General features: G+C 43.6%; 1 protein-coding gene across 2 annotated transcripts in view; it reads right to left on the reverse strand.

Annotated features, from left to right (window-relative positions):
* Window positions 1-322: 322 nt before the first annotated feature.
* Window positions 323-13,476, reverse strand: part of si:ch211-161h7.8 (thiosulfate:glutathione sulfurtransferase) — a 30,315-nt gene continuing 17,161 nt past the window's right edge. For both annotated transcript variants that reach the window (XM_041211897.1, XM_041211896.1), the window contains exons 2-4: window positions 9,722-9,844; window positions 9,442-9,604; window positions 323-457 (exon numbers count right to left, since the gene is read on the reverse strand). In XM_041211897.1, coding sequence (XP_041067831.1) covers window positions 391-457; window positions 9,442-9,604; window positions 9,722-9,812 — 321 coding nt within the window. In that variant the 5' untranslated portion in view covers window positions 9,813-9,844 and the 3' untranslated portion in view covers window positions 323-390. The remainder of the gene's footprint in view (window positions 458-9,441; window positions 9,605-9,721; window positions 9,845-13,476) is intronic.

Raw genomic sequence — 13,476 nt, forward strand, 5'->3', positions numbered from 1 at the left:
GAGAATCCTTCACTGCCTCCTCCATTCAAGTATCATGTTAATATGGCAGATGGGGGCCCAGGTGACATCATCAGATTCCGATCTGCATATTAAAATAGGATTTCACTGGCTTGAATCAGGTGCCTTTGCTGCATGTAATTTAAAAATGCAGTCAATCAGATCAGGGTGGGAAAGGAGTGGGTAATCCCCAAACTCCATTTTAACTGATTCCCATTACCTGGCTTCTGCAAGGCCAGGAAGCTAAAATCAAGATAGATTATTTCCCTCAATAGATAAATTAAAGACCCGAATATATGATTTAAACAAATTGAATTGTTTAATAGCAACTGGATCAGAACTCATAGACCTGCCACAGTATTTCACTGTGTAAAAATCTTGGTGGTGGGAAATTCATGGTCTTTTGCAATGTCCTTCACGTTCTACCCATTCAATGTAGCCTCCTTTATAGTGACGAGCTCTAGAGACAAAATATAGATAGCATGATGTACATGAAATAAAAACTTGCAGTTTCAAGACACAATTAATGCAAATGTTCAGGTATCAAATTTCTCACAGCTACAAATCCAATAATTAGACCTTTTCCATTTGAGACTTTTAATCTTGTTTGATTAACACAGATAATCCTTCAGTCTGGTGCTGTTATGGGAGTGTCAAAGACCTGGCAGCACAGAAATTCAGGCAGAACCCAGAAACATCGATCATCACACAGAAGGAATTTGTCTATGTTACAACAGTGACTGCATTTCAGAATTACTTGATTGGCTGGAAAATACGTCTTTCTAGAGGATATAAAAGGCACTAGATAAATGCAGGTTCCTTTCTTCTTCCATTTTAATGAGTTCTGTGCCTCTGTGAGCACACGATTTTTCTTCAGCAACTCTACTGGCTTTGTTTTAGAGGTAAAATTACAATTTTCATTGAAATTTTCATAATATTTGTGTTAAAATGATTGGACTAATGCCACTTTAGTTGGATATTCTGTGGCAATGATTTGAATATTAACTGTTAATTGACCACCTTTAAAGGTACACAACACAATTCAAGTGTGACACACTTGATAGTGGAAAATATGAAATAGTCTTTATTCATATACAACATAGGTAATCAATCCAATTCATACAAAGGAGTAGCTTTCACTATTTTCTGAGCTCTTTAATGAGTTCTAGAAAATCTGCATTTCATGGATAAGGCTGCATGATATATCTGATCCTGAATCTTTTCAAAGATACTTTCCATAGCCAAAACTTCCTGATCTATCTGTTATTGAATCCTTAATTGAGAATTAGTTTTATTGGCAGCATAATTCCTAAATATCCCTCTATACCATTGCTATTTGATCCCTTTTGGCTAACCTTCTTACACAAGGCACCAGAGTTATGCTCAGGTTCGATGTCATCCCAATCATGAGGTTCCTGGTTTCAAAGACGCAGGAACAGCCTTCTCTCTGGAAGAAGTGGTGGCTGGGGCTCCCGCACATGCCGCCGAAGACCCAGGGTCCCTAGATACCGCCTTTCATTCCGGCAGATGACCGAGAACAAGTGTTGTCGAAGACTGCATGTCTAGAGAACTGGTCAGTCACATCTGCCAGCTACTGCAGGATTTGGCATCATGGGGACATGGATGCCCAGGACAGCCAGGATGCAAGAGCAATTAGATCTGCCCAGATGCAGGGTGCCATTGACTGCACTCACATGGCGCTCAAATCTCCATCGCAACACATGGTCAACTATGTCAACTGCAAGAGATTCCATTCACTGAGTGTGCAGCTGGTGTGCCAGAAACACTTCCTGCAGGTGTGCGCATCATTTACAGGTAGTGTGCATTATTCCTACATTCTCAGTCAGTCACAGATCCCTGCCGTTTTCCAGGTCCACAGAGGCTGCAGGGCTGGCTCCTCGGGGAGAAGACCTACCCGCAGAGGATGTGGCTGATGACACCCGTGCAGCGACTGCAGCAGAACGAAGGTATAATGAGGCTCATGCTGCAACTCGCAACTTGGTGGAGCAAACCATCAGGATGCTGAAAATGAGATTCCAGTGCCTGGACTGGTCTAGTGGAGTCCTGCAATATAGTCCACAGAGAGTGTCACGCATCGTCATCACCTGCTGTGCTCTTTACAACCTGGTGTTACAAGGGGAGAGGAGTGGCTGAGGAGATGGAGGAGCTGGAGGCCTCCTCCAATGAGAAGGACACCAATGGGGATGAGTGTGAGGAGGTCCTCGAAGTCGATGATGATGGAGATGAGGCCTCACACTGGCCTAACAAGGGAGGCGTGCTTGGGAAGCCCTCACTGCTAGATTTGTGGAGGATGATGACGACATGCAGTGAGAAGACACCATAAGATCTTCACATTGCATCTATGAACGTTTGACTCCAGTCTGGCTTATGGCAGCGCACATACCCTCTATGAGAATGCTCCTGTCATGGAGATGCAGTGGAGGCCCTATGTATGTAGGAATCATGCACACTCTGGAGGACGAGAACTAGAGGGCCCTGGCCTGCTTTTAGGGACCTGCTGCATGGCAGTGGCACCTTCCTCCCTTCTGTGGAGCTGAAGCTGCTGTGGTCACAGGAAGAGAGGATTTGTATGGGCTAGGCACTCCTGGAGACACCTCGATGGATGGCCCGGGAGTGTGCACATGCTGATCCTCCTCCCTATGGGTGCCCGAGCCCCAAGCTGACTCCTTGAAGGGAAGGGGTAGCTGGAGTGAGATCAAGCTGCCCCACATCCCTCTCGTGTCCACATTGTTGGAGACCAACAATGGTGTCAGCGATGGAGTTCAGCCTACGCAGCGTGCAGGAGCGACGCCTTGAAATAAGGTTTCCATGGCGGCCACCATCCTACCGGTGTTGACCTTGGTGCATTGGCATGCTGACGCTATCACCTCAGCCTGAAGGCAGATGGACTCCTCCAATGTGCCTTGCAATTTGAGGAGTGCAGAGGGCATCTCTTCCTGATGTTCCCGAGCTTGCGTTTGCAGCTCCAGCAATTATGACATGACTGAGTCCAGAGTCATCTGACTCAGACTCAGCAGATTTCTGGCCTCCAGCAGTCTTCCAAGTGCCGGAAACCTAGGAAGTCCCTGCCACCGCTTGCTGTGGATCAGAAAGTGTGATGTGCTCAACAGATTGTGATCTTGAGGCTAGTCTAAAGCTAGGACCCATCAAGGTGTGTGTCTCTGCGCTGGTGGAGGGTGTGGATGAACACTGTGACGGGACTTCAGGGAGAGTGCCTCCAGGTTCCTGGGGCTTGTTTGGAGGCCCTATGTCATGGATTCTATCGGCTGTTTTCCAGATGTGCCTGCGAAAGCAAGGAGAGATAATTAGTGCATGGCAGTGGCCTGTGAAACAAGACACATCACTCACAGCATGGTTGTCTGATGGATGCTGCACTGCTGGATTCTCACGTGGTAGAGCAGCGCTGACCTCACCGTCAGCACAGGAATGGTCCAGATCCTCAACGGCCAGCTGGATGGCTCTGTTTTTAAAGTCCATGAGGACCTTGATTTCAGGCATTTCTCGATCAGTAAGCAATCTCTCCCTCTTGTTGTGTGCCAGCTTTTCCTGTGTAAATAGAGATGGAGAGAGTGTAAGCAGGACACCTGCCAGGCCAGATGATAAGTATGCCTGGTATGTGTGGATGGTGAGTGGTCCCATGGACAGGACGAGGACAATGGCAGTGTGTGTGAGAGAATGAATGGTGATGTCCCTTGCCCTGGCAGTGAGTGAGATCTCCATGGATGTGTGATGGGTTTGCGAGTGTGTGAGTTGGAAGTGATGAAAAAAGTGACCTACCCTGGCGGAACAGAGGAGATCATTCACCATCTTGCGGCACTGGGTGGCTGTCCTCTTTGGCAGGGCATTAGCATGACCACTGCTGCCACTGCCTCCCAAGCCAGATTAGTGAGATTGCTGCCCATCCTGTGGCCAAAGCAGGGTAGAGGACATCTCGTTGAGCAGCCACTGCATCCAAAAGGCACTCGAGGGACGTGTCATTGAACCTTGGGGCTGCAGTCTTTTTGCCTTTCAGGGCCATATCTTGGCAGCAGTTGTGGGCTGAAAGCACTGAGAGGTATGCACGCGGCTGGATTTTAAATATGACGCCTGGCATGATGAAGCAGCAAAGTGATGTCATGGTGGGCAAATGAGATCCCGCCCACCATGGAAATGGTGCGTTTCCGGGAATGTATAATTAATGCAGCGGGTTTGGGATGATGCAGCGTGAAAAGCCACCACAGCGGCCACAGGGTAAAACGTCATTTTACATGCACCTACCACACTTAGTGCAAATCTGGGATGATTCTGCCCTATGTCTTGAGCTATTTACATTGTATTTCTGTAACTCCCTTTTTTACAATTACAGATTCTACCTAACTCCAACTCTTCCCTTCCCAAATTATAGTCCTGGAGGATTCAATCTCTTTCAGTATTCTCTATCCTTTAAAAAGATGTCTTGGAGGCATGAGAGCTTTCTTCAGCATCTTGTAGGACATCATCATCTGCAGAATAGAACAGCACTTCAGCATCATTGCTGTCAGCTGGGAAGCAGGGTGTAGGTTGCAGGATGACTGAACTGCAAGGACTTTGCAACAAAAGACTGATCCAAGAGAGAAAACTGAAGATAATCAATCTTTGGACCCTCTGGAACTAGAAGAGGACATGCTGCGGAACTCGTTGACCCCTGAAGGACTCTGGAAGAAGCTTCAGAAGATGAATGATCTTCAACTCCAGAAAAGAATGTCACAGCTGTATCTTCCTCTGCTGTATCAAAAACTGAAAAGGCATTGAAGATTTGAGATTTCAATGAACTTAGACAATGAAGAAAAAAATGACCAACTTCTTATAAGTCTGTCAGAAAAAGAGATGATTTCCCAATGATATTTTGGGAGGGCCGTCTACTTTCTGCAGGCAGTGAGAAGGGAGCCACACTTCTCTCTGTGTGAGGTTGCTCCACTATGAGCAATGGGAAGAATTGCTGAGAATACGGAGAAAAGACAGCCTCACCTTCTGTCATGAGATGAATTTCCTGGAGACAATCAACTTGGGGACAAGATTGCTGTAAAGGATTCTGCAGCTTCAGAATTGCTAAAGATTCTGCCACAGCTTCTGTGCTGACCCCAGCTTTGAAGAGAAGATGATTTTCAGCTGGAACTGGAGTATGGGTGGCAATTGACTTTCACCCTGGGAAGATACCAGCTCTCTAATTGTGTGATCTGCTATGGACTCTAACCTGGACTCAGATAAGGCATTCTCTGTGGAAGACTATTCATGGGCAACAGGAGGTAAAGTACACAATGCATCGGTAGATTCAATGGAACCAAGATCTGAATGCTGTTCAGCCACTAAAAGCACAGCTGATTCCCCTAGGAACTCTGTAACTTTGTCTTTCTCTTGACTTTCCATTTCTTGGAAGGAATGTATTTCATAAATACTTTCTGATCTTTGACTTTGATCAAAATTACTGGATTTGCAGAAATACTTGAAATGTCCAGTTTTGCCACATTGGAAGCATTCTGCTCCCCCTGCTGGGCATCTTGGCATCTGTTGGGTTTTCACACTACAATGCAAGCATCTTAAGATGCTGCTGGCGTGGTGTTTCCTGCCCTTTCGCTTGGTTTGGCAGGCTTACTTATGGGTGGGCCATTGCACGTGGACCTACCCAATCTACAGATTTATGTGAAGCCTTGGAGTTGCTGCGAATTATAGCCCGATTAAATGCTCTAAGCTCGACCTGCCTCACTTGGTCCAAAGTAAGATCATCTTTGGTTTGCAGAGAATTTTTCATCCTGGACACCCATGACTATGCAGTCACAGATTAGCTCATCCTTCAGTGCCCAATATCCACAAGAATTAGCTGGGCAGTATAGGTCAGTGAGGAATAATTCAATCGATTCTCCAGGTCATTGTGAGCACTGGTTAAAGTGTGCTCATTCAATTACTACATTTGGCTTTGGGATAAAATAGGTGTCAAAGGCTTTAAGAATGGAGTCAAAGCCCATGATGGAACCTGCACACCCTGCCTTAGGGGAATATCGTCTACTATTGGATCTACTGCATAAAGAAAGGAAATAACTTGAAGCTTTGGCTTCTTTTCACGAAGACCTGAGGCTGCTCGGTACCAGAGAAAATGGTATTTCTATAACTCCCACTGCTAGCCTCTCTGTGGGCCCTCAAGGCAATCAAGCAGGCAGGGCAAGGGCAGGGATTGCTCACCAGGTACAGTCATCAATACCTCTCTCCTTTTTTCACCAAAATTTTTTGAGCTGCTTTCAAAGGTTTCTTCACTCTGTGGTTTCTTCAATAATACCAATGTGTCTTTTACATCTATGTTGCCATGGCTGCCACCATGTTCTGAGATGAGTCCTTCTACCTTGGACTCTAGGCTTGGGACTTGGTTCCTAGACAGACTAGACATACTCTGGTATCTGCTTAGCACTTGTTTATTAGTGCTACTTCTAAACAGGTTATAGAGTAGGCATGTTGCTTCTACGCATGATTCCAACCTCCCTCGAGAGTCTAACACCTGACTGACCGATGTCAGTGGTACATCATCATAAACATCGTACATTTATAATAATCCCCCAATGTGATTAAGAAAATAAGAAATAGGAGCAGAAGTAGGCCATACGGCCCTTCGAGCTTCCTTAGTGCTCAAAAAGTTATTACTCTCAGTTTTGAAAATACTCAATGATTGAGAATCCACAACCCTCTGTGGAACAGAATTCCAAAGATTCATAAACTTCTGAGTGAAGAAATTTCTCATCTCAGTCCTAAATGGCCAACTTCTTATGTTTAGAAAATGGTTCCAATTTTTTATACGGTGTTGGGACTTTCAAACGGGGGGAGGACTTCTGGGCAGGCCCCGAAACACTGTGGAGTTACAGTATGTGTGCATTTTATCCTTAGGATCCCCATCCAGAAGCCAGTCTGACTGAGAGGCTTGATGTCCTATCGGAAGGGGAATGCTACAAAAGATGCTACAGCCCAGGAGCAGATAAGTTTATGCTGTTGAGATCATGCAGAGGGAAATGGTGGGTGCAGCAAGGATTATATGATTGGGGGTGATTGTTTGGGGTTAGAGGCAGATCAGCGGGTCAGATTGGTGATCGCAGGAATGGGGTACAATTGCTGGGAGTTAAGCGGTTTAGCTTGGGATCCTAGGAGGATGCATCCCTTCTCCTTCTGTTCCTCAAACAGTGCTAAAACAGTACTTACCACTTTCATGTAGCAATCCTTGCCTCCCACATCCTGGGAGCGGATTAGTGCCCATGCCCCTGCCCCACCTCCTTTAAAACTGGAATGGGCAGGTCTGAGGTATGTTAGGTGGAGTTTCGGATTTTTACATTCCACCTGATCCAAACTCCCCCATTTGTGGAGGTTAAAATTTCCCTCTACATCCCTGGTAGTAGATTTCCCAGACAGGGGAAACAGCCTCTCAGTGTCTACCCTGTCAAGTCCTCTAAGAATTTTATACATTTAAATGAGATTCCCTCTCACTCTTCTAAACTCCAGAGGATATATGCCCATTGCCCATCTCAGTAATGAATTTGGTGAACCCTCTAAGGCAAGCATAACCTTTTTTAAGTAAGGGCACCAAAACTGTATATGGTACTCCAAGGAGTCATCTCACCAAAGCCCTATATAGTTGCAGCACAACTTCCTTACTCTTGTACTCCAGCGCCTTGCAACAAGGGCCAACATACCATTTGCCTTCCTAATTGCTCATTGTACCTGCGTGTTAACTTTCTATGATTCGTGAACAAGGACACCCAGGTCCAAATGAATGCAAACATTTCTCAATCTCTCACCATTTAAAAAAAATTCTGATTTTCTAATCTTCCTAACAAAATGGATAATTTCATATTTCTCCATACCATCCTTCATTTGTCATCTTCTTTCCCTCTCACCTAACCTATTTCCTTTTTCAGCCCCTTTGTGTCCTCCTCACAGCTTACTTTCCCAGCTAGCTTTGAATCATTAGCACACTTGGATTCATTACACTCAGTTCTCTCACCTAAATCATTGAACTAGATTGTAAATAACTGAGGCATAAGCACTGATCCTTATGGAATGCCACTGGTTACACGCTGCCATCTTGAAAATGACCCACTTGTTCCTTCTCTGTTTGCTGAAAACCAATCCACAATCCAAACTAATGAATTACCATCAATTCCATGAGCCCTAATCTTGTATCACAACCTGTTGTATAACACCTTAACAAATCCCTTTTCAAAGTACAATATACTGGCCCGGATTTTCACAGAGCCATGGAGACTCCATGGACCTTTGAAAAAGGTGGCAGGACCCAGATATATAGCCTGAATTTCCAACAGATCCCATTTTTACCAGTAGAGGAAAGGGGTTTGGGTGTGATTAATACATGAGGGTTGGTATTATGTTGGCATGGAGGCAATATGGGACCAAGGATGGTGGATGGAGGCATGAGTTGGCATAGATTGACTTTAAGTTGGTATGGGAGTTATAAGGGGCCATGGGGGTGGGTGGGGGCATGAGTTGGCATGGAGGGTATGATGAGCCATTGGGGTTGGCATGGGGACTGATAGTGGGGGGATGGTTGATGTGTTGTGAAGGGTGTGGGATAGAGTGCCTAAAATTTAATAAAGCAACTGGAACAGACTCTGTTATCATCTTCTTTGTCTATAGAAACAATGCTGATGTATTCCCTTAATTCACCTTATGGCTTTTACTAAAACTTATTAATTCAAATCTAGTGAATCCTCATATTTATCACAAAGAATAGCTTTTGAATAATAAGTTGTCCCACCATTTTGCCACACTTAACCTATTCCAACATCTCATCCACCCCACATATTACAACCCTCCCATGCCATTCCCTCCCTTCCATGCCAACCGTCTCATACCATCCCCATCTTGCTCTTGCCATCCCCATCATTTCCAACAATTCCATCCCATCCCTCATGGAAACAATCTCTCCAGCCACAGTAACTTTATTGTTGGGCTCCCTGTCTGCTGCTTTTGTTCTCCACAGACACCGTTACCCTTCCACCACTGCCGCCACAAACCGTTGGCAGTCATAAGTGAGTCATGATTCCAGTCCTCCACCCACCTATTTGGCTCCATGTGCACCAGACACTAGCTTCCAAATAAACCAAACAAAAGATATACCTGTTAAACTGACCAATCACAACAGTCCAGACAAAAACTGAATATTGTTATTACAGATCATGGGTCGAAATGATCCCTCTTTGGTAACCTTTGGTATTCTGCTCACCAACAGAATCAAATAATACCACGAGGTCATATGCTCTCTGATTAATAATGAACAAATGCTTAACATCTACATGGAATTCCTTTGTTTTCTGTTTTAGCAGAAGCATGACCCCTTTTAAATAATTTAGTAAATATCATTGCCATCATGAATGGTATTACAGGTTTTTATATCTGTAGAACCGTACGTACTTAGAATATCCCAGATTCCAAGCTGTTTCTAAGGCAGTAGAGCTTCTTACACCAGAGTGACATTGAAAAACAATGTTAGCATCTTCCTTTTTCGGCTTCTGCAACTTATATGTCTCCTGAAATGTCCCAGCCTCCATCTTAAGGGCAGTCTCAACCTGACCTACTATAAAAGCAAGATCAAAGTCAGTAGGTTTGGCAAATAATTAGACCTTAACCTTAATCAGTGAAATATAAAGTACTGAAAAGTTAATTGATGTTGAACAATGGAACTCTATTTTACAGGGAATGTTGACTGAAGTGGGAATCTTGCCCTCAGCCACCTCCTCTGGCTGTCGCACATCATAAAGTTGGATATTATGATTCGCAATCATCTGCTTCAGCTCTTCATAAGATACCACCTTAGCTGGAAAACAAAAAATATGGGGACATAAAATGAAATACAACTAGATATGGGATAAGTTCAGGATAAACAAAATATATGGCAATGGAACATATTTTTCATTTGAAAAAGATGCAAATACACAACAGTTCCCACTTGCACCTAAGAAGAGGAACAAGAGTTCTTTCAGAAATCTCTACCCAAAAAGTCAGTCTAGCTTTTCTCTCAATAGATCTGATATTCTTCCAACATAGTAACTTGCATTCACGTCATTACTTTAAAATATCTCAAGGTGTTTCACAGAGGCACATTCAAAAAAAATCTAAAAAAGAAAATATTAAGAGGGCTTTAAGCAAAGCTTTGTCAAAGAGATGGATTTCAAAGACGATCTTAAAGGAGAAGAGGCATGCCAGAGTGAACAAGGTAAAGGCAGGTGGGTTGAGGGATTAAATTCCAGGGTGTGAGGCATAAGTATCTGAAGGCAGGATGGGGGAGAAACACAAGGGCCTAGAGCCAGAGAGTTCAGTTGGAGAAAGTTGTAAGGCTAGAGGATGTTTTAAAGATATGGGCTGGGGTGAATTAAAGTATTTGAATACAAATCAGTTTTAAATTTGAGTTTTTGGGGAACTAGGAGACAACCTAGAGTAGCTAAGCAGCAGAGTTTTGGATGAGCCTATAAGGGTGAGAACAGTAAGCGATCAGGGGAATGGCTATGTTTGGAGGTAATAAAGGCATGGATGAGTGTTTCACCACCAGATGGACTGACAGGAGCTGACGAAGTAGTGGTGTCTACTGTTTTTATAATGGAGAGAATATGGGGTCAGAAGCTCCACTTCAGGTTGTAAAGGGTGCCAAGGTCTCAAACAGACTTTACATAGAATTTTAAACATTTTCCTTCCAAAAAGCCTCAGTAGGGCACTATAAATCTTTAAATAAGGTTAAGTATGCAGAGTCAAAGTACAAGTACCAGATAGATAGCTGGCTACTAAACAGAAAACAAAGAGAAGGGGTAAAGGGCAACTATTCAGAGTAGCAGTAGACAGAAAGTGGAGTCTCACAAGGATCACTGCTGGGACCACAGTTGTTCACAACTTACATCAACAATTTAGATTTTGGAATCAAAAAAAGTTCCAAATTGGGGGGAATACTCACTGTTGAGGGGAACTGCAACAAATTGTAAGAAGGCATTAATAAACTTGCAGATGGACATATGAGTGCTAATAAATTTTGCTACAGATAGGTGTTGTTAAGACTCCTGGAGAGAATGATGACTTTTAAAAAGAGATATGAATTTCCCAGTGACCATCTCAAAGGATAGCATGGCAATATTTCACATTTTAAAACATGTACTGTAGCAAACACACATGAAATCAACAGAGACCAAACATTACTTAGTGGGCAGCTAATTCACTAAACTACAGAAAAGGTATTCCCTCTTGACTTCTTAACATTACCGGAAAACCCACACCATATTTATACATTACACCATACTTTCAGCAGAAATGTAATCTTGTGTTTAAATACCCAAGCTCCTCCCGGCTTTAACAGGATCTCTTCTCCCTGCCCCACTGGGGTGAATCCGCCAGTGTCCTTTTAAATAAAGTCCCTTTACTCAAACTTCTGAGCATAATCAAATGAATTCCAGTAGCAAGGCTCACTCTTGTGACTCCTTGGTCTTTAACTCTAAACAAACTCTCTTTGTTTGAACCAGAAATCCATCCTCACCAGCACTCTGCTTGGTTGTCAGCCCTAAAATGGTCCTTTTCTCCTGCCTGGCATAACGGCATCTTTTGTGGGTCTTCTTCCCATTATAAGAGTCTGTGAGCCTGCGCAGCAGCAAGGCCAGCTGCCTCCTCCTTTGTGTCAAGGTATTAAAACTTGTGCCTGACTTTAAGTTAATTGCCAAGCATTTGTTTAAATTCAAACCAGGCAGGTCAACTCTGATTGATCAAGCCACTATCATGGGGAATGAACCAGGGAACAGCTGTGCCCCAAACATGTTTTGTTGAAAAGATGCAACATGTGGACATGTTCTTTTTGTTTTCAAAGATCAGGGCCCCGTGTATGAATATATGTAGCTCCTAGTACCTGTAAGTGAGCCATACTGAAAGCCTGACTGATAATCTTAAATTGGTAATTAATGTAATTCTTGGCACAATCAGGATTGTTTAGTAACTGTTGTCCAATCGCAGAAACACATTTAATGTTGGACACTATGTTCTGAGTTTTCCAAGAAGGGGCTGGTTGAATACGGATATGCTTTGCGTGTTGCAAACAGCCAATGAGACATGCTGCTTGATAAGACCCACTAGTCATTGGGACGTAAGGCCTAGGTACCTGGCAACACACCGGCATTGAAATTCATGCTCTGTGTCTTGGATCCTATTAACATCATGGACCAGGTGAAATAGTCTTGCCCCTCCTCAATCTGTCAAAGCCCTTCAGAGTTTTAAAAACTTCTATTAAATTGCCTCTTAGCGGTTTCTAATCTAAAGATATTAATTTCAGTATTTAAAGGCTTGTGGTATGAGCCTGGTGGATTTTTGCTATACACTGTGAACTTTGATGTCTCTTCTATAATAGGGCATCCAAAACTAAGAAGAATCCACTGTGCAGATGAAAAGCCAAAGCATAAGGGTTTACTAACTAGCACAGCTGGAAGAATGCTGCAGCTGGGTCTGGAGTCAGCGCCATTCCACATGGCGGCTGAACTTGAATGAATGAAACAAAAAGCTTTTTTAAAATAGCAGCCAGAGTCTAAAATCGCCTAGTTTGTGGCCTAGCCATTCCTTGTACACATTCATCTATCACATGTAAACTAGGCCCAAGGCCCAAACTCACCATGAAGTAGGCAGCAACAAAGAGAACAAAGGATATGAAGAATGAGAAAGCAACTTGTTCAGGCCCCAGATTACAAGAAGGCCTCCAGCAAGATTTGCAGTGGTTGCAACAGAGTCACTAATATTATATAAGGGTTTTCAGCATAGCAAGGGTTAATGTGGGACTGGAGAACAGTACTACCCACAGTATAATGTAGAGAGTCACATGATAATGGACTGAGTAAGAGTAGTAGTCTAGCAGAAGCTAGCATGGAGATAGTACCTAGTAAGGGCTATGCCTGTAGTAAAATTGTGGGTTAACATAAACAGTTTCTGTTCAATCACACAAGCTTCCAGACCAAATAATCTTACAACACGGTAGCGGCTAATGAACAAACCTATAATCTCAAAGAAGCTAGAAAAAGAGCCCTGAATCTCAAGGCAAGAAAACTATAGAAGCTGATGTTCTGACCTGTAAGAAGTGAGCCTAAATTGAAGACACAGCTGGAGATTGCCTAAAAATCTCCATTACCACAACTGATTGAAGGCAAAGTCAATGGACCTAGCCAGATCACAAAAGGCTGAGCAAAATTCCAAAAAAAAACAGACTGAAGGGTAGAAGAAGAATCCACTGTGCAGATGAAAAGCCAAAGCATAAGGGTTTACTAACTAGCACAGCTGGAAGAATGCTGCAGCTGGGTCTGGAGTCAGCGCCATTCCACATGGCGGCTGAACTTGAATGAATGAAACAAAAAGCTTTTTTAAAATAGCAGCCAGAGTCTAAAATCGCCTTCCTATCAAATTATTTTTGCTCAGAAAACACACTTGCCAGCCTAA

Source organism: Carcharodon carcharias, chromosome 18 (assembly GCF_017639515.1).
Source record: "Carcharodon carcharias isolate sCarCar2 chromosome 18, sCarCar2.pri, whole genome shotgun sequence".
In the NCBI taxonomy this organism is placed as follows: Eukaryota; Metazoa; Chordata; class Chondrichthyes; order Lamniformes; family Lamnidae; genus Carcharodon; species Carcharodon carcharias.